The sequence below is a fragment of the Ananas comosus genome, linkage group 5 (assembly GCF_001540865.1).
Source record: "Ananas comosus cultivar F153 linkage group 5, ASM154086v1, whole genome shotgun sequence".
NCBI lineage: Eukaryota > Viridiplantae > Streptophyta > Magnoliopsida > Poales > Bromeliaceae > Ananas > Ananas comosus.
In genome coordinates, this window is record NC_033625.1 from 7,092,010 (window position 1) to 7,113,645 (window position 21,636).

At 33.6% G+C, this 21,636-nt stretch overlaps 2 protein-coding genes across 5 annotated transcripts; one reads left to right on the forward strand and one right to left on the reverse strand.

Annotated features, from left to right (window-relative positions):
• On the forward strand, positions 883-5,352 carry LOC109710537. 4 transcript variants are annotated; one of them, XM_020233200.1, is made up of 3 exons: positions 883-1,011; positions 4,459-4,540; positions 4,765-5,352. In XM_020233200.1, the coding sequence occupies exon 3, from the start codon at positions 4,804-4,806 to the stop codon at positions 5,092-5,094; it is 291 nt and encodes a 96-aa protein (XP_020088789.1). In that variant the 5' UTR covers positions 883-1,011; positions 4,459-4,540; positions 4,765-4,803; the 3' UTR covers positions 5,095-5,352. The 4 variants fall into 4 exon arrangements, with proteins under 4 accessions (XP_020088789.1, XP_020088788.1, XP_020088791.1 ...); XM_020233199.1 differs by having other exon boundaries at positions 895-1,011; positions 4,376-4,540; XM_020233201.1 differs by having other exon boundaries at positions 906-1,011; positions 4,444-4,540.
• On the reverse strand, positions 6,159-10,603 carry LOC109709805 (bifunctional aspartate aminotransferase and glutamate/aspartate-prephenate aminotransferase-like). The gene is made up of 9 exons (XM_020232134.1): positions 10,472-10,603; positions 9,329-9,422; positions 9,134-9,237; positions 8,700-8,948; positions 8,305-8,418; positions 8,053-8,136; positions 7,600-7,770; positions 6,621-6,734; positions 6,159-6,536 (listed from the first exon to the last, which is right to left on the reverse strand). The coding sequence occupies exons 1-9, from the start codon at positions 10,574-10,576 to the stop codon at positions 6,396-6,398; spliced, it is 1,176 nt and encodes a 391-aa protein (XP_020087723.1). The 5' UTR covers positions 10,577-10,603; the 3' UTR covers positions 6,159-6,395.

A 21,636-nucleotide genomic window follows, 5' to 3' on the forward strand; every position in this document is an offset into this window, starting at 1 on the left:
CAACCCGAGAGCAGTCTGTGTAGAAAAACGCACTGAGTACCGGTACACCCCTGCGTGGTACAGAAAAACGCACTGGGTACCGGTACACCCCTGCGTGGTACCGATACCAATTGCTGAAAATCTGCGATTTGCAGATTGCAATGCTAACCCACTGCTCTCGCGTCCCGCTGAGTCCAGTTTGCTTTTATTTCGCACCAACAGGACTCGGACTTATCCCGACACTCTCCAGAATTGTCGACAGGTCTCAACTGCTGAATTCCAGGGTTACTACAAAAACTCATTGTAAAATAAACAAAAAGGTGAAAGAAAATCATTTTATCCTCCTATGATATATGTTAATATTTCTGTATTTTTTAAGGATGAAAATAGTAGAACACAATCAGATATTTGACGAAACTATATTCACATTTATATTTTTTTATCGAATGTAAATTTGGATATGAATATGTACTAAATGTTGTATTTGTATTCGCATGCTATCGAACATCGTGTTGGATGGCTTTGATGTGAGTTTACCCTACCCACCTTCACGAAAAATTATAGAATGCAACGGGTATATTGGTGTCGTGGCGTAATAAACCAATCAAATATCTTCTTTTAGGAGTATATGTCCCATCATGATTATAAAAAAAATATTTTTATTGTACTTTTGTTTGAAAAGAAGAAATATAATTGGTTTGTTATTGATGACGTGGTGCAAGTGTGACAGTGTAGAATTCCTCCACCTTTACCCCTATCTCCTTGCCAGGAATGTACCGGGACTAGGTTACAAAACGGGATAGTGGAGGGACTAATTCATAAATTTTAGAGCCAGGAGTGACAAAGGGAGAATGTACAGGGACCAAGTCGCAAAACGGGATGGTGGAGGGACTATCCATAAATTTTAGTCAGGGAGTCGAACGAACGCAATCTCTTTCTCTTCCTCTCTCTCCCTATCCCTCTTCTCTCTCTCTCTCTCCAGCATCTAAGTGAGGAGAACGGAGAACCCTAGCGATTTCACTAAAGAAACAGGTCCCTTCTCTCTCTCTCTCTACGGATCGATCTTTTGCTTTTGATTGCACTGAGATTAGGGTTTTAATCGTGCTCGATCTTGGGCTTATTGCGTTGATCGATCCCTTCTTGATGCTTTTAGTTGTTGTTGTTTTTTTTTTTTTAAATAAAAATTGGATTGCTGTGATAAATTCCTAATAGTTGATGATATTGTAATCATTAGAGATTGTTTTAATTTAATATTTGATTTATTGAATTGAAGGAAGTATATGAAGTTGGGAAACTCAAGCGATAGGATTTAAGTCGACATATGTTCTGTAACTTAGTTTTAGATTCTAATATTTAATTTACAATTTCTATAAGAAAATTTGTCTTGTTTTGTTTTGTTTTGTTTTTTTTTTTGGGGGGTGGGGGGTATTATAAATCATCCAATNGGGGGGGGGTATTATAATCATCCCATCTAAAATTTTCTATTGAATGCTTGTTCTTATCAAATTAGTATCAAATGAAACTTGATCATATTATGTGTCACTTGGTTTAAGTGTGATGCCCCAACTTCCCACAAGGTCATCCATCCTAGGACTACTCCCGTCCTAGTACGCGTAACTTTCTTAATCTCTTGGGCTTAGCCACCGCCCAAAATACTTTAGCCGGGTTAAAAATTTTAGTCCTATTATATCTTATATATAGGACTATCTGGGATCTCACATTTCCTCCCATCCTAAGCCCTGACGTCCTCGTCAAGTTCGTACTCACTAGTACCAGGCGATGTGAGACTCATTTTGCTGGTCTAAACCGACTTTGTGGTGAGCTGCGCTCTACCCACAACAATCAACAGCATGAGAGCCTCGCTCTCCTCACTGTATAATCCTGGCTCAGCCGAGACTCATCTTACACTTTCGGCTGGTAAATGGCTCTGATACCAACTGTGACGCTCCAACTTTTCAGGGCGTCACCCATTCTAGAACTACTCCCATCCTAGCACGCTTAACTCTCTTAATCTCTTGGGCCTAGCCACCGTCCAAAATGCCTAAGTCGGGTTAAGAGTTTTAGCCCTATTATGTCTTATATATAGAATTATCCGGGATCTCACATTAAGTTCCAACATTCAATTTCTCAACATAAGAATTTTTTTATTATTATTATTATTGTTATTGTTAATCGGTCGCTCTTATATTAACTATTGCATGATTGTTTTATCAACTTATACTCTCTGCAATAAAAACGCAATAGGTCGCAATGAGTGGCACAGATACTTTCAGAATAAAAATGTAAAGGTTTAGGTGCTGGTATACTGTTCTAAAGTTTGAAAATAACTTATAAATCCTAATTTGCATACCCTTCTAAACTTTTAATACCTCACAAAATTATTTTTTTTAATAAACTTTTCATCAATCTCCGTTAAATTTTCTTTCTTTTCCCTTTCTTCACCTAGCTAGTAAATCACTTCATATCTCTTTCATAGCCTTAACGTTCGATGTATGCCACAACTTTTTTAATAGCGAAGAAGTTAAATGCCTGCGAAAAATTCTCTTCTCAATGAGGAATTATTTGGAATTGAATGGAAAGCAGAGATGTAACTTGGTAGGAGATTCTCTTCTTGACTATTTTATTTTATATTATTTTATTTTTTTTCCGGTCGGTCAGATTGGAAGCTAAAGAAAAGTTAACAAAAATTGATGAAAACTTAACTAGAACGGTATTTTTGTAAGGTATCAGAAGTTTGGAGGGATGTATAAGTTAATTTAAAATTGGGAGGGATATATAAGTTACTTTTAGACTTTAGAATATATCGGTTTTTAACCTATATGAAAAGAGCTAGATAAATTTGGAAAGAAAAGGAGAGATCTGTTCCTATCGATCTAAGAGATGAGAAGGTGATGAGAACAAGAGAAGAAGGTGTAGATCACACATTTCAAAGAGTGAGGTGTCTTCCCGATTTGCCTAGAAAACCTCCCAGCTTTTGCATCTTTGATGATGGCAGATTTTAGGTGTAGAGTACTTAAATGATAATAGAGGCATTCTGCTTGAAACCGTGGTGAACCGGGCACTGAAAATATCTACCGTTGCTGCTAAGTATGCTTCAATGAGAGAGAGAAAATAAGGTTCTAGTTTAAGTTTGTAACAGCATCCTCACTGGGTATCTAAGACTGCCCTAAACTTTGATGAGGGTCCTAGCAGTTGTATTGCCGTTAAACTGAAAATATAGGGAACATCTTGACTTTCTTTTCCTCCTTTGAAATGTGGCTTTGTCTTAAAGACCTCCTACAGATTGAACTATTGGTGAAGACTCATACGATGCTATTCTCTGAGATGTTTTCAGATTACTTAATAACAAATATTTATATTGTTCTTTGAGATTTAGCCTTTTTTCCATATCAAGTACTTTTTGAGATGTAGTCGTAACTCTAGCTTACACGATCAGAAGTCCTTTCAGTTGTTTTTGTAAGATGTTTGATATACTTGTTGCAAGCAATTCATTTTTTCTTTTCAATTATCGCTGTTCGTGAAGTATGGATGTTTATCTATGATTATAACCAATATATTTACATAGACAATTCAAGATTCTTCTTCTTTCTTCTGTTACTCCCAAAGAGTAGTATTAACATCACTCATGAAAAGTAGGTAATCTTATTTGTTGTTCGTTTCTTCTCATCATGAAGACTGAAATCCTCTTAAATTAGATTACTTGTGTCATTGCTTGAGCAGCCAAATGTAATTATCTAGTAAATATAATGTAGCTAACTTGCTATCATGTGTGGTTCTGAATTAGTATAATTTGGCAGATTAATATCACTTAAAGCATGAATCTAGTTTTTATTTCGTGGGAATGTATACTGAACATGTAATGCAAGTCATAACCAAGAAATTACTAACCAATCAAGTTGTTGGTGATGGAGACATTATCAATCTCCTCTTGTGACCTAAAAGGAACATATATTAATAGAATATGCTCACTCATTAATTAAACACGGATATCATTTTTTTGCTTGTTCAATCATTTCTGAATTGGTTGTCGTTGAGCCTCTCTACCATGAAAGCCTATTCTTTTGTTGGACATGAAACTAGGCAAGCAAATAGAGGTGTCACAGTTTGATCAGGAATCAATTTGTCGTACTCTTACACTATTCTTTATGTATAGCGTAACATATTTAGAATAACTATATATAATTTGCATTTTTATTTAGTACTAGGTTTCTAATTCTCTAGGTACAAAGTTATATGACATTATCTTTGTTGTTGATAATTGCTCACTATTTATTGGTAAACATGTAAGAGACACCTCAAGTGTAAGCTATTTTGAAACATAACACCCCAGCTTTGTGGTTCTTTTTTAAATCGATCTCAACTTATTGCTCCATTGGATTTTAATTGTCTCGCTAAGTTGCATGGGGGATTCAATGAAATTTGATGGTGGTATCTTCAAGTTCGTCGGCTCTTACCGCTTTTCAGAAAAGAGCATTGCAGGTTCTGTTAACAGTTAACAGCAGATAGCAAGCAGACTCCCAATTCAGCTGAGCAAAATAACCCAAATCAAAACAAGCGCAAGGTGAGGGGGTTGTTAATCTATTTTGCAATAACATATAATTGAGGGTCTCTCTGTACATGTTTAACTTAGATATATCATTGGTTGCAATACCTAATAACGCTTACGATCTTGATTAATTCCATACTTGAATTGTGCTGCTAGGGGTTATTTTTCTGGGAAACTTTTGCGTCTTTTGGGGGTTATAACAATTAGCAACTAATATCTAATTCATGTAAACATTTCAGCTGCTATCTGGTGCAATACATAGAATCCCTCAAACTACAATGAGTCTAGCATGTCTAGTGTGCCATGGCATGGAGAGCCCTTCACATTCTTTCAGAAGCCATTCGGTCTCAAGCTCAGATGCCGAGGGACGGTGTGCCGCAGCCCTCAGCTGCTTCGCTCAGAAGATCGCCATCTCTGGTAACAATAACGGGGCGGCCAAGGTGGCCCCGTTCCCCGTTATAGGGAATGGTCAAGGAGTGACTGGGGCACCTCGCCTTCAACGGAGCCGCGCCGTGTCGCGGGACCTTGTTCGGGACTGGAATTTCGATGAAGTTCTCGTGGGGAGGTAGAAAGTTTTTTTTTCTAATTATAAGTTATTCTTTTTATTCCACTTCCAACTCCATGCTGTAAGTATATATATATATAATTTTTAGTTAGATTTGTACTTTAACAGAGTATTGGTAGATTAACTAAATTATGAGGAGATGACTTTGGAAATCAAGTCTATTTAGAGATTGTACATAGTTTTGATTGCTGGATTTAGCTCTCCGGTTTGTTTCTATTTCTTTTGATAAAGTTTTCATAAACTAGCTAATTAAGTGATGCAATAAATCAAATCCAAATATAGATAAGCAGCTTACTTTTGAATCATGCATATAGTTTATATTAGGTCTTTTTAGCCCTGTTGTAGTTTTTACAGAAATGCTATTTGAGTAGAGTTGTTCTTAACGCTTGTAGTTCTTTGGCTCTTTGAAATCCCAAAATTGAGAAATTTTTGTCATTTTTTGTTCAACTAATTGTTGACGAGATAGTTTAGAATTTCGGGATTTGTCCGAAATAACTGATTACTTACTCCAGAATAATGGGGATAGTTTAGAATAAATTGTGCAGGTATGATTTTGCTTTGAAAAGGAGCAATGCTACAAAATAGGCATATTGAAGTGATTTATTATTCTGTCTTTTATTACTGAAAAGTATATTAGAAATGGCATGACACATTGAATGATTGAAATGATTTTATATCTCTTTCCAAAAATAAATCACACCGTAATTAATTTATTTCCAACAGAACTATTTATGTTTGAAACCACTAAGACTTAGTTTGGTATTGAGACTCACCTAACGCTATTAGATAAAATAAAGTTGGGGTAAAAACATATAGAGATATACTTCTGCGTTCTCCGATGGGATCGTAGAAAATATATCGCAACCAACTCATCGCGATATGTGAAATCTAATATTACGTACAGAAACAAACAGGATATTTATCCAACTTACTTTCTCATAATATTACAAACAGGATATTTATCCAACTTAATTTCTCACCGTATGTAATGCAATCTTTCCAGGATATTTATCCAACTTACTTTCTCACCGTACGTAATGCAATCTTTCCACAATCTCAAACGAAGCCTTAATACAGTTCAGCTTTAACTCTGAACGGCGAAATATATTATTTATTGATGATAACAAAGTTACTTTCCCCCAAAAGCACAAACCATATCATGCTTTGTTTTAAGTACAACTTCACGGCACAACAAGAAATTTCGAAACCGAAAGAAATCAATGCGAAGATCCCCCAATCTAAATGTTAAAATTTAGACACAAATGATCAAATTTCGACAACTGCAAAGCCAAATTTATGAACGATTTAAACAGAAACAGGGGATTCGAGCAAAACCATGGCTTCTTTGATCTTCTCCACTGCAGCTTGTAGTGTAGAGAGAGAAGCAGCATAGGAGATCCTTACGCACTTGTCGTCCCCGAATGCATCTCCCGGAACGAGCGCGACCTGTTCACGACATTGTTATGCTTTTTTTTTTTTTTCATTTTTCTTCGGTGTATTACGTACTCGGAACTATGTCTATAGTTTTACCTGGGCCTTGTCTAGAAGGAACCGGCAAAGGGATTCGGAGTCTTTGACGATGCCGAAGCCTTCGACTTCCGAACCGTAGTAGGAGCTAAAATCCACAAACAGATAGAAGGCACCCTGCAGTTACCGAAAGTTCGTGAATTGATTGTCAAGTTTCCATAAAATCATACAATAGTGCGAGCATTTTGAGCCCCAAATGTGTAAGTGCAAGTTTTGATCTTCTTATTGCATCCAGCTATTGTTCGAAACTAGAGATGCAAACAGGGCGGATCTGGGGGCGGGAGCCCCGTCCTGCCTCCCACCCCAACTAGCAAAATTCCGTCTCGAATCCGTGACGGGTTAAAAAATATATCCTATAATCCGCCCCGTCTCGTAACCCGCCTCCCGCCGGCGCCCCGAATCGGCCCCGCCAACTAATATTTTTTTATAAAATTATAATATTATTAGTATTTTATAAATTATAAATTAATAATTTTTAATAATATTATATATATATAATTTAACAATATTAATTATAAAAATAAAAAATATCCATTACAATTCAAAACAAAATTCAAAAGTTTCAAATACATTAGAAATGAGAGTACTAATTTATTTGTATTTTGAATTTTTTTTGTAAATACATTATTTTTTAAGAATATTTTTTAAAAGGAAATATAAATGATTTTCGGGGCGGATCATGGCGGGGTGGATTCAGGGCGGTCAAAATTTCTCCCGTTTCCTGCCCCGAATCCGTCTCGGATCGTAAAATTTACCCTGTTTCCTGCCCCGAATCCGTTTATTTTCTCCCATTTACTGCCCCCCGTCGAGACGGATCGGGGCGGGAGCTCCACCAACCCGGATCCGTTTGCATCCCTATTCGAAACTATAGTTTGGGGCGAGGGCTCAACGAAAAAGCTCGCTCAAACAGCACTTCTACAAAGGCTATACAATGGTTAAAAGAGCTATTAATATCGTGCGAAAGATATGCCCTAATTTTTACCTGGGGCTCTGATATTTTTACACCCGGCAACTCCCGAAAACTTTTAACCAAGAAATCGCGGCGCTCCTGGAATGCTTTTACCATTGTTGCGACCGCTTCTCCACCGGCGAAGCCCAGGTTCAAAGCTGCAAGCCCAGCTTTCTGGGAAATGCTACAAGCACCTGATGTGATCTGAAAAATACAACTTCAACCATCAGTTTTATAAACCTTTGGACTCAGAAGCCTTCATGTCGTAGTTCGGGGATTCTAAAACACTACTGGTTACTCTCCCTTCGCTATTGTCGTAAATCTATTATCTCGTCTCTGTCGCAGTCGATTTGTGATTTCACAGTTGTGTTTGTGATATGTATATGACTGACAGACATTGAATGGCGAGAGCAGCAAGAGGAAATGTAAAACACGAAACACGTATCTGCTTCGTAAACGGAAAGAAATGTCTCGACATAGTAGTACCTGGCTTTGAATCTTCGCGCAAGCTGCTAAGAACTGATTAGGGCAAGCGAGGTATCCGAGTCGCCAACCAGTCATCGCAAAAGCCTAGAAACCATTATACCATATGTAAATATTGTTTTTGCATTTGTGCACAGCAGTTTTAGAAATTGAAATACGCAGTGCCTCATGTCGCATCCGATTTCGAGGTAGTTTCTTTTTTTGAGGTAACAAAGTTCATAAAAGAGAAGTAAGATAATGACATAATGAAAGTACCTTGGAAAATCCATTGACAGTGAATGTTCTCTCCCACATTCCAGGCAATGAAGCAAAGCTTGTGTGTTTTGCTGGTGGGTAGATGATATGCTCATACATCTCATCACACAATACCTGGAAAGCAAAGTAGCAGAAACTAATATACTGTATGTTCTATGTAATGCAATTGTCATATAACTTCTCATCTATTGCTTGTCGATTTGGCCTAGCTTCTGGAGCAGCTTGACTGCTGCAGAAAGAATATGGCAAATCAAATGCTCCGCAGTATATGCTACGGCAGAAGCTAAAATAAGCTTTCGCACACCTCAGCAAAAGCTCCAATTCAAACTTTTGCTTCTTCTACATCAAGAAGCTGTAGGGGAAACTCTAGCCAAAAAGGCTCCTAGACAACATACCAAAAGCCTTGGATGCTTCCTGACTATATCAGCAATCTCTTCCAGAAGCTCTTTCGGGTAAACCGACCCGGTCGGATTTGAAGGCGAACAGAGTATCAGAACCCGTGACTTCTCATTTAGTTTTGCAGCAAGGGACTCCGGCCTTAAAAGGAAGTTATCCGATATGTCTGTCGGAAGGATCACCGGCGTTGCGTCAGCCAACCTAGCCATCTCAGGATAGCTGACCCAGTATGGTGCTGGAACAAGAACCTGAATAAGAGGAGAAGCAATATTTAAAAGCCAATAATTGCTTCTGTAAGAAGCCAAAAGCAATCCACAAATTACAAATCCATTTTCGGAATCGATTTAACATTTGTTAGAGTACAAATTATTGCAAAGAAGTACAAGTATAAATGAGACACTAACATGAGCTAAAAGTGCAATTTACACTTCACCTCATCGCCGGGCGAGCAAACGGCGAGCACAGCTTGCATGCAGCTCTGCTTGGCGCCATTGCTGACCAGAATCTGATCCGGAGTGTAAGACAAACCATTCTCCTCTAGTAATTACAAGGGAGAAGAAATTTTGCAGTTAACCCCCTAGGATTATAACAAATTAGTCAGGGTTACTGGCAAAAAGAGTTTTCTCACCTCGAAGCTTATGACAAATAGCTTTTCGCAGCTCCAAAGTCCCAGCATTGGGAGTGTACCTTGTGTAACCTTGCCTAATCGCGCTTATCCCGGCCTAGAAACAAAGCCAAAAATCAAAATCAAGGGCAAAACTTTGGTGTGAATTGATGATAGTTCATGTACTTAAGTGAAACAAGTGCTTCAGTTAGGGGCCTGATTGCAAGAAAATATAGGCTGGGGACCATAATGAAAAATCGAGTAAATGTCGGGTATTATCAATGCAATTAAACACTTTTAAAAATGAGAAATGCTAACAAAAGTAACAGTGCATTAGAGACCCCTCCATTTTAGGCCATTTTGGAATAAACTCTGCAATTTTAAATTCTAGTTCTTTATTTTTTAATTAGATTAAAAATTTATTAAAATTAATAATCCTATTACTTATCATTCAATAATAGTTAATAAAAATCTACAACCAAATTAATTGAAAGAGCATTGAGAATATTTAAATTTAGCATAATCGACCATATGATTTACTAAAATTCTCAATCAAAAGCTGAGAAAGCCAATCGAAAGATAAATAGTTGAGGGGTCTACTTCAACACTTCCTATAGTTGAGGGGGCCTCTATACTTTTCACCTTCTAAAAATTGTAGGAAATTTTAACGTTCAAGGGCCAACTCGTAAAGTTCCAAAAAAAAAAAAAAATGCACACACTGCATACATTTCAAAGATATCCTTTTCCTAATTTTCTTTTTTTCTCCAACCCAGATCAAAATCACAACAAATATTATCAAAGAACCCCAAAGGTATTAATTGGTATTAATTGCATATGTATCCCTACAAAGGTAAGATATTGCATACTCATGACAATAAAATTTAGTTATCAAATATATTTTCCCAAATAGAACGGTATGCAACAGTCAATCATACAAAAGGACTATTCTACCTTTCAATAAATATTTTTAAATTATACTTTAAAAACATTTATTGATTACAGCACTAATAAAAATTATATTTCAGAATACATTATTAATAGTACTGCACAGAAGATACCGAGGCTATGAAAGTCTCCTGATAAACTCATTTTGAGAGAGAGAGATATATTTGATACTTGGGAACTTTGTAGAGATGCATATGAAGTTATTTATAGAGTTTTCCTCACCTCGGCGATGGCGGCCGGGGTGTCGAAGTCGGGCTCGCCGGCGGCGAGGCGGATGACGGGGACGCCGGCCTGGACGAGGGCCGTCGCGTGGTCGGTGATCGCCATCGTCTTCGACGGCTTCACCGCCGTCACCCTCTGCTGCGGCTACACGAATGAGAGCGATCTCGCGGGGAGGGCGGCGGCGGCGGCGGTCTCCATCGCAGAAGTTTTATGAGCAGAAGAAGAAGAAGAAGAATTCGCCCTAATTGATATTGGATAGCATGATCTCTTTTTCCTTCCCAAAGATCTATACAAAAGAAAAAAAAAAGAAAAGAAATTATTAATAATAAGATGAGATTCAAAATGGGCGATTACTAGGTGGGATCTCGATCTCTAGTGTTGAGGAGGGAGAAGAAGAGAGGGGCATATATATATATATATATACCTATTTCTTGGCCCAATTAGTGTTTAAAAATAAGGGTAAACTTCAAATACACCCCTTGTGCTTTCATACGTTTTCACTTTAGTATCATGTGGTTTAAAATGTATTAAGTCAGCCCCTGTAGTTTCGCACTTTCTCACTTTAGTACCCTGTGATTTAAAGTGTATCAAGTTAGTGCCCTGTGATTTTATTTTTCTCTTTTTATTATCCATTTCACTAATTTTTTTCATTAAACTAGTGGCAACGTTAAAATTAAAGGGTACTAAACTGAATATTCGATAAACTCATCTGAAGTTTTTTTGTTTATAATTTAACGAAATATTAACGGAGGGAAAAAAAAATCAGTGACAAAGTTAAAATTAAAGGGTACTAAAGTAAATATTCGATAAACCTAGGTAAGATATTTGAAGTCTTTTATATATAATTTAACAAAATATTAATAGAGGAGCCGACGAAAAGAGAAAAATGAAATCACAGGGTACTAAATTGATGCACTTTAAACCACATGGTACTAAAGTGAGAAAGTACGAAACCACAGGATATTAAATTGATACATATTAAATCATAGATTACTAAAGTGCAAAAGTGCGAAATCACAGAAGTAGTATTTAAAGTTTTCCCTAAACATAATAATAATAATAATAATAATATTGATATTATGTTAATAGTATTTACTATTAATTTTTTTATCATTAGATATCTAAAATTTAGTAAGAATTAATAAAATAGTAATAATTTAAAAATAAAAAATTAACATTAAATATTATTCATATACTATCAATAGTATTCTAGCTTAACACTCTCTCTCTCTATATATAAAGAGTTCAGTTATGATACTATTAAATAGTATATAGTATTAACTTTTTTATCCTTTGATTATTACTATTACACTAACCACTCGCTCAACACTAAACATTTACTAATCACAAAATAGATATATCATACTATTTAGTAATATTCCTGCAACTCCCTTCCACTTTCTCTCTCTCTCTCTATATATATATAAAATATAGGGTATTTTAATTTGGCTACTAAAATCTTTCAAAATTTTAATTTTAGTATATAATTTTTTAAATTTATTCAATACAAGTTATTTAATATTTCTTTCGATATTAGAAATTTGAGCTAATGTTTATTTTAATAAATTTATAATCATATGACTGTATAAAATATATTAATTAAACTCGTAAAGATACTAATTATATTTAAAATTTAAACTTAAAGTGTCATTAACCGGCTTAAATTAAATAAATTAAAACTTTTGCAGTAAAATCAAAATTAAGTTAGTCAGATTTTTAGGTAATAGTTGAAATAAGTTCAAAACATTTTTATCTAAAAAAAAAATTCTTTACACAGTGGCCCTTTTGACGATGATCTCCTGCATTAAAAAGTGAGTCAATTATTTTTTCTGAATTTTGTCAATATTTTAAATAGCTTAAAAAATTTAAATTGATTAGTAAATTAAATTATAAAATTTTTACTATAATGTGGTATATCATTTTGTTGAACATCACAATACCTACGTAATTTGTATCTCAAAAAAAAAACGATAATTTTTTTTTATTTTATTAAAACTATCAAAATTGATTATTTGTCTAATAATTTTATTCAATTTATATGAATTTGATACATTAATTACAACTAATTTTGCCGATATATTTATTTTCAAAAAGTCTTAGAGCTGAATTCAACAATCATCTAAAAATTTTGAATCAATTTAAAATGAGGGTTAATTTCATACATATCCCTGCAAAAGTATCAAACTACAAATATTTCTAGCTAAGTTTATTTCGAAATAAAATAAACGAAGCGGGTAGCGTGCTACCTATCTCTCTCAAAAAAACAAATAGCAACTAGCCTCTAAAAGTCCAGCTTGATGAGACGATGAAGAANAGGGAAGAGGAGGAGGAGGAGGAGGAGAGGAGAGAGAGAGAGGACTCCATTGGAGTAGGTGGGATCTCGATCTCTAGTGTTGAGGAGGGAGAAGAAGAGGGGCATATATATATATATATGCCTATTTCTTGGCCCAATAATTGTTTAAAAATAAGGGTAAACTTCAAATACACCCCTTGTGCTTTCATACGTTTTCACTTTAGTATCATGTGGTTTAAAATTATTAAGTCAGTCCCTGTAGTTTCGTATTTTCTCACTTTAGTACCCTGTGATTTAAAGTGTATGTCCTGTGGTTTTATTTTTCTCTTTTTATTATCCATTTCACTAATTTTTTTATTAAACTAGTGGCAACGTTAAAATTAAAGGGTACTAAAGTGAATATTCGATAAACTCATCTGAAGTTTTTTGTTTATAATTTAACGAAATATTAACGGAGGGAAAAAAAAATCAGTGACAAAGTTAAAATTAAAGGGTACTAAAGTAAATATTCGANAAAAACTCTCTCTATCCATCGTGCGATGGTCGAAACAAATAAAGTAAATCTTTATTTGAATCGACCTTTACACTTAGTTAATCCTAAACTTAAAAAAAAAAAAAAAAAAAAAATTCTCTGCAAAACTGTAAGTTATCAAATTTATCCTTTTAAAAGTTCTCTGATTTGCAAATATATCCTTCCAAAAGTTTTAATTAGTTCATACATGTTCCTGCTGTTTGATTCACCGTTAATTTTTTAACTGTAGATGCATAAAATGACCATTTTATCCTTACAAATTAATTTGTTCATGTAAAAAACTATTTTTATTTCTCTATCTCTTCTCGCTTTCGCCGCAGCACGTGTGGTATACCTCATTTTTTCCGCAACTGTGGGTTCTCGTTTTTGATATCGCCGCCGCTGTAGGTCTCGTCGTTGCCATGAATAAAATAGAGAGGGTGAGAATTAAAGATGACTGGACCCAACATTGGAATACAAGTTATACATATAAGGGGTTAAAAAGTCATTTTACTTTTTAACTAATTGTGGTTAGTTTCTTTAACTCAAGTTTATCTAAATTTTCATAACAGAAGGATATATATACAGACGGAAGAACTTTTGGAGAGATAAATCTGAAAACATAAGTTTTGTAGAGATATATTTGTTATTTGATACTTTTGTAGGGAGCCATATGCAATTATCTCTTAAAATAATGTTGAAGTGTGGAGTGACCAACACACTTTTTAGTACCAGAGATACGAAGATAGAAGTACAGGGGGATTTTTGTAATTTAGCCCTAGTCCTTTGTTGTTTTCTCTCTCTCTTTCTCCCACCAACCAAACCTACCACTGCTAATATTTTCGCTTTCCTAGTGTAAAATATAAAAATATATAGGTAATTTTGAAAAAAGCCCCTCAACTATAATTTTTGACATAGTTTCATATGTATCAATATAAAGTTTTAAAACTACAGATTTATCCTGCAAATTTTTAACTTTTCAAAAAATTTCCAAGTAAACAATTTCAACGAAATTTTTCAATTTGTTATTTTTCTGTGTTCAAACTATTGAATATATTTCTTTAAAACTCCAAAATAATCAAATTTTTACTATCGAGACCATTATGCCCTTGAAAAAAATTATTTTCCATTTGTTTTTAGAACTTGTAATTTATGGTTGACGTAGAATGACATAATTAGAGTACAAATATTAAAAAAGATAAATAATGCTTAGATAAAATTAAAATATATTTATCTAAGTAGAATGGGAAGAAATTCAGATTTAATAAGTCAACTAAACACAGAGGGATATATTTAGAAACTATGTAATTATATGAAAATATATGTGCTAATTTAAATTTATTACAAATATCTATGATTTTATTGCTTTGTAGATATAGACGAAATCAGAAATTAAGATTCGGGGTGGCCAAGATTTAGATTTGATAGAAAAAAAAATTCGACCTCGAATAGTAAAAAAAAAAAAATTGTCAAATTCACTGATCAGTTATTACTAGCAACAATAACAATAATATGCTAAAAAAGGAATAAAACTGTAAGAGTTGAAAGAAAAGGACCAAGAAATTCGAAAAAAAAAATGAAATACAAATTTTATTAAAAAAATTAATTTGGCCCCCTAAAATTAAATTTTATAATATTTTAATTTTTATTATAATAGACTTTTATGTAATTTTAAAAAATTTAGGTAGGGCCATGGCCACTGTAGGCCCCTCAATGGCTCCGCCCCTGTTTGTAGAAATACATATGTAATTAGAAGCTTTTTAAAATAAATTAAAAATTTCTTAACTTTTAATATTTTTTTATTTTATCTTTATATATACCTAATTCTTTGCCGTTTTGTGTTCTTCTTTTTGCTCCCACCAACCAAACCAACTACTACTACTTTGGTTTTAATATAAAGCAAAAAAAAATGTATGGCGCCCCCAACAACTATAGTCCAATTCCTAATTTTTTTAATTTAAATTTATACTTAATTAGGTAATAATTTTATCAAATTTAATTACTTACACTACAATAAAAACGGTCTATAGCGACACTTTTAAATATAGGTACATGTCAAAAAAGTGCTGCTAGCTAAAATGACCTACACTTTTAAAAAGTGTTGCTATATGTGGGATCGCTAGGTATATAGTGACAGTTAAAGAGTGTCGCTATAACCTAAAAGAATGCTGCTAATTTACCAACACTTATTTAAGCATTTAGCAACCGCCGAAACTCTATCTCGTTGGGTGCTGTGGCGGAGGAGGACGACAGGAAAGGCTCTTCGTCTAGAATTTCAGTGGATTGAGTGAAGAGAGAAAAAAAGATGGTAATTGATTTTTCTTTTTTTTTCTTTTTTGTTTTTTATCGGGCCAAATGGACTGGGTATGGTGGGTTGAGTAGAGTAATCTTTTATTTTTGGTTAGATTCGGTTTTATATTTAGGCATTAGTAGATATTTTTTTAAGTTTTAGGATAAATAGGACACTTACTCAAAAGTGTCCCAAACATGTGTCCCTATAACCTAATTCTGTTGTAGTGTTAATTAGTCATTGACAATTAATTGATCTTATTTTATTCACTAAAGAATAATTTAAGTCATTAAATTTGGTAAAATCACTAATGAATTTGGTAAAATTCTCTACTTAAAATCACATAATTTATAATAATTAAAAAAAAAACTAAAAGCTAAGGAGTCTCAACTATAAAAAAATTGCATTTAGGAAGAAGAAGAGGATCACTTAACCAACAACTACCCACCAATGGGGGAAAAGTGGGTGATGGTGATTGGAGGAGGAAAATTAGGAGGACTTTGGTTTTGACTATGGGGTTTAACTCATAATTAATAACTTTCTTGTGGTGTTTCTATGCATTGCATATATATTTGCATAATTCCATGTACTTGACCATGGTTGGTGGATTCAAAGGTGGAAAATGCATGGGGATCCCTCAGCTAAAGGATGTTTTGAAGCAGCCCCCCAATCTCTATTCTTTTGTTTTTAATACTTTTGTGACTTCTATGATATGTTTCCATGCGCGAATATCTTGTCAATGAATCTTTTTTATTTACTCAAAATGATTATAGTGTTTGGTAGATATAGAACTACTCAAGTCCTAATACGTTTAACCCTTCTATCTCTTTAGGCCTAGTCTCCGCCCAAAATGCTATTGCCAATTAAAATTTTAGTCTTATTATACCTTATTTATAGAACTATTCTAAATTTCGGGGTGTCACATTTTTTTTTCCTTTAAGTTCTGATGTTCTTGTAAGGCTCAAGCACACTATCTCGCTAATTTAAGCCGATCTTGTAGGAACTGCGCTCCACCTACAACTATCATCAACCGAGGAACTGCGCTAGCTCCACTTACAACGATCGTCAATTGAGGAGCAGCGCTCTATCCGCTGTATGATCGTGGCTCAAATGAGACTTCTTTTATACTTTCGGATGGTGATAGGCTTTGATAGCAATTGTAACACTCCACTTTCCAAAAAAAATCACTCATTCGACAATTACTCTAGGGTTAATCATCGCTTAAAATACTATAATCGGGTTAAGAGGTTTAGTTATATATATCTTATATATGAGACTATTCTAAATCGTGGAGTATTACTAAATATGATGACATTTCTAGAAAAATATATAATATTAGGCTTTTTAGTTTCTTTCTGTTTAAGGTCAGATTACAACTTAGTATTGCTTACAAGAAGCTAACAAAGTGAGAAACAGAAAGAATAACTTGTTCTAATTTCGAATACAAGGATGAGGAGCGAACCAAACTCCTAACTTACTTAAAACTGCATATAAAAATTCTCATAACTAATAAATTATTACTAGAGAATTTTTTCGGGCATCTAAGTGAGGCCTTACAATCTATTTCAATGTCGAAATATGTTAATTAATATTAATTTATAATTATATTAAATGAGAATTTTGTTTTATGGTTATCACCGAATTTTGTTTTATTATTTGGAATGGCACATTTCACATACAAAATAATTTATTTATTTTATGTTGTTGTCTAATCACACAACTCGCGTTCATCAATTACTATATATATTCTTCTCGAGTGAACAAAAAAATATTTCAAAACATAATTTTATGCACCCAAACAAGGCTTTTTTTTTTTTGTATTCAAGTGATTTTAATTGATAAAATTAGAAATTATATTAATATCAACAAAAAAATTTTGAATTTTTTAATGTCGATTATCTTTTACCAAACAAAATTATAACAATTAATAACCAAGTAAGAGTTAATAAATTTAATAATATAATTACTGCCACTACAGAGAATAACTGAAATAAACATTTTTAAAAGTTGGGGTGTTAATTGAAAAAAGAATAAGGTTGAGACATCTAGTTTTAAATACTCTATAGATGTGGGGTCCCTCTGCATTTTAACCTAAATTCAAATAGCCACGAGGAAAACGTGGGCAACGATGATAATCGTACGGCACAATTAGGCTATTAGTTTATTTTTTGTAAATAATTTTCTAGGGGTAAACTTCAAATATCATCTCTATAGTTTTAAACTTTCTCACTTTAATACTCTATAGTTTAAAATATATTATTTTACTATCCTTTTTTTTTTTTAATCTTTCCGTCAATACCTCCGTTAACTCTCCGTCAAATTATATATAAAAAACTTCAGGTACTCCACCTACGGTTTATCGAATATTTATTTTAATATCATGTGGTTTACCGAATTTTTACTTTAACACTCTAAAAAAATATTTTTTTTTTCTAAAAAAAGAATTTTTATCAAATCTAGTCCTAAGAGTACCGAAGGGCTGATCATCCTAATAAGGAAAAAATTAATATAGAGAATAATGAAAATAAAAAATTAAAACTATAGAGTACTAAAATCATATATTTTAAACTGTGTAATACTAAAGTGAGAAAAAATGGAATCAGAGGATGGGGTTTGAACCTTTTTTTTTTTTTTCCTAAAATCACCTTTGAACACTTTAAATAGTGTTTGGTCTAGGAATAAGAATTCCAAAAAAAAGAAAAACAAATCTGATACTTTTCTTAATGGGTTATCTAAAGATTTAAGAGAGTGAAACAATAATTCTTCTCCTTATTCCTCTACTAATTAATAATAAAATAGTATTAACTAAAATATTGCGTATTAATTTATTCACTGATTTACTAGATAAATAATTAACCAAATATTTAATCAACTATTATTTATAATTAATTACCTAATTAAAAAATAATTATTTAGATAGTTTATGTTATAACTAATACTTGTGTTGATTAACCAATTAATATTATGATGACTAACCTAATCATTTTCTTAACTAATTACATAACTAATTAAATACTTAGATAATTAATTAATAACTTGACTTATTATTTATAGTCAATTAAGTAATTAATTAATGTACTCTTCCATTATCTTATACAGTATTCATGATTAATTAATTTATTCAATTATTACTTAAGTAAAATCTTGATGTTTATTAATTAGGTAAAATATTGCTATTTTAAAATTAAATTTCTCCTATTTTCACTATTTAGACTCGTAAATCTCTACCAATATCAGCAGGTACCTATGGATTACCACAAATTTGCGGGTAACCCGTTAAGTTGTGAGTATTTTGGACAATCCGCAGGAACTCATAGATACCGTATATATTTTTTAAGTTAAAAAATATATAATCTTCATGATATTGACTATATAATTATCAAAACTTTATTAATTTTGTATCACATAAATTTAGGATAATAAAATACTTTTATATTATACAGTTTATGCACTTTAACATTTTATATTATTTTTTAGGGAAAACTTCAAAAAAACCTCATCTGGTTTCAATTTTTTTTCACTTTAGTACCCTGTGGTTTTGCACTTTATCACTTTAGTATCTTGTGGTTTTAATTTTGTATCAAGTTAGTATCTTGTGATTTTTTAAATCACAGGGTACTAAAGTGATAACGTGTGAAACCACGGGGTACTAAAGTGATAAAGTGCAAAACCACAAAATACTAACTTGATACACTTTAAACCACAGGGTACTAAAGTGATAAAGTGAGAAACCGCAGGGTACTAACTTGATACCCTTTAAACTAGAGGGTACTAAAATGAAAAAGTGTGAAATCATAGGGGAGGTTTTTGAAGTTTTCCCTATTTTTTATTTTATATTGTTTATTTTATATTGTGATATTTCAAACAATAAATTATGTTATATTTTAAAAAATTATATATATGTGTTTTGTATTTAAAAAGTATAGGAGTAAAAAAATAATAATAATTTGCGGATAATCTGCATACCAACCCACCCGCCTGCCCGTAGGCGGATATAGATAAAAATTTTGATGACTCAAAAGTTTACGAATAAATTTTATTCATGCACATATAACGTACGGATACAATGACCAACCCATGGATTACGCAACCCACCCGGTTGGCAAGTCTATCATTATTTCAGTCTAATTATTTAAATATTATTTTTTGTAAAGTTGATCTAATTCCTATTTATTCTAAAAATTATGTCAATATTAGAAATAACTAAAAATAATTTATTTCTAAACGAAATGATACTTTAATATTTATTAAAGTTATAAATTCTTAGCCTTAATAGTTGTTATTTTGATCTCTGCATTGGATTGAGGTTTGGGGATCGATCCTTTGCCCTTGTTTTTACCAAAAAAAAAAAACTCATATTCCCCACTTGTTGGATGAGACGAAACAAAAACAAAACATTTCAATACAGTACATCTAAAATAAGGCATGTTTCATAAGCTATAGAATAATCAAACACAAATTATAAAATAGTAAAATATTATATTTTGCAATTCAGTCACATACCAAATTTAGCATCTTGCAATCACTTTTCTTTTTTGAGGAAAATCTTGCAATTCTCTTTAATGGAGAGTCCAAACAAAAAAATAAAAATAAAAATAAAAATAATATAAAGATTAAATTCTATATTTTTCACTCTTGGGTTCTTTTTTCACTCTTTATATATATACAAAAAATTATAAAATTTATTTTCTAAAAATTTTAAATGCTCTAAATTATATTTAATGGTATTGATCATCGATTCAGAAACTTCATGTCACGCCCCGGATGTCTCGTTCCCCGGGCACGCCGACAAATCCGCCGTATACAAAGGAATTTTTCCTGTATACGAAGCGTCAAAATACCTGTAGAAATACAATACTACAAACAGTAGCATAGAGCTGCTCAAAAAAAAAAAAGCTAAATATCTGAGTTTCATATACATAGCTAGAATCCAAAATACAAAGCTACTCGCACTGGCGAGTTAAACAACTATGTACATAAACTCCAAAACAAAACTACCTGCAGTAGGGGAAAGCCTCTAGCTCTGACTGTCGGGTAGGGCTCTAGCTCGCAACGCCCTTGCCTCGATCCTGATCGGCAGAAGATGCAGCAGCCGGCACCTGTGGCTCTGCAAAACATAAGTAACAACTGGGCGTGAGAACTACTGTAAAAATAAGTAGTCCTCAGTGGGTACCGCCCAAAATGACATCGGTCACCCACTAAGTCTACAGAAGGGAGTAAGGATAGAAGGAAAAGCAGGAAGTACACTCTAGCCGATATCAATCACTAACTATATGCTCTACACAACCAACTGTAGAAAATGTCAAACTCTGACCCAATCCAAATCGGATTGTAAGCACACCCATCCCGGGCACTGTCGAATACACTCGGTCCCTGCCCGTTGCGACTACGGGCTCTATCACTCTACACTGGCTCCGTGGAGAGCAAGTCAAACTGGATGAGCGACACCAACCGTAAGACAAGCCTGACTCCGGGTGGCACTCGTGAGCGCTACCAACCCGAGTATGCAGCGTATTTCTGTCGAGCTCTAACAGGCTCGAAAGCCAAAGTCCAAAGAAACCGACTCTAAACTGGTCTAGACAAGCAACAGTACAAACGTGCCACTCGGCAATCTGACGCCAAAACGCGCATACAGCGGTCCACCGTAACTCTGACGCAACCCACAGTCCAAATCATCCTCGAACGGGCCCGGGGTAAAAATTCAATCGCGCGACCAGCAGAGGTAATATATTCTAAACTACTGGGAGTACTCAGTACTCGACAATAACTGCGACAGTACAAATTCTAACGTCTAGAGCTAAATCAGGAAGTTTATTAAGTGACAGGTCCTAAATCGGCTAGGTTTCTTCCTAACTTCAATTTTCAGTCCTACAATGTATAATTACTTTAATTTAAAAAAAACATGCTCAAGATACACGATTCACAATCTACATATAAATCCATAATTGAGCTACTTAAATAACGAAATCAGATCTATAACATGTCGACCAATAAGAATCTTTGGACGTAAGCCGATGTCAACCCACTAAAAATCTAATCCTCAGCAGCCACGAGACGGTCCGAAGGCAACC

Excerpts from the sequence above, each read along its gene's own strand:
- LOC109710537 (XM_020233200.1), top strand. The coding sequence starts at position 4,804 with ATGAGTCTAGCATGTCTAGTGTGCCATGGCATGGAGAGCCCTTCACAT.
- LOC109709805 (XM_020232134.1), bottom strand. The coding sequence starts at position 10,576 with ATGGCGATCACCGACCACGCGACGGCCCTCGTCCAGGCCGGCGTCCCC. Across the intron at positions 7,771-8,052 it reads GCGCGAAGATTCAAAGCCAG|ATCACATCAGGTGCTTGTAG; the intron begins GTACTACTATGT and ends TGTATTTTTCAG. Across the intron at positions 6,735-7,599 it reads TAAAAATATCAGAGCCCCAG|GGTGCCTTCTATCTGTTTGT; the intron begins GTAAAAATTAGG and ends CGGTAACTGCAG.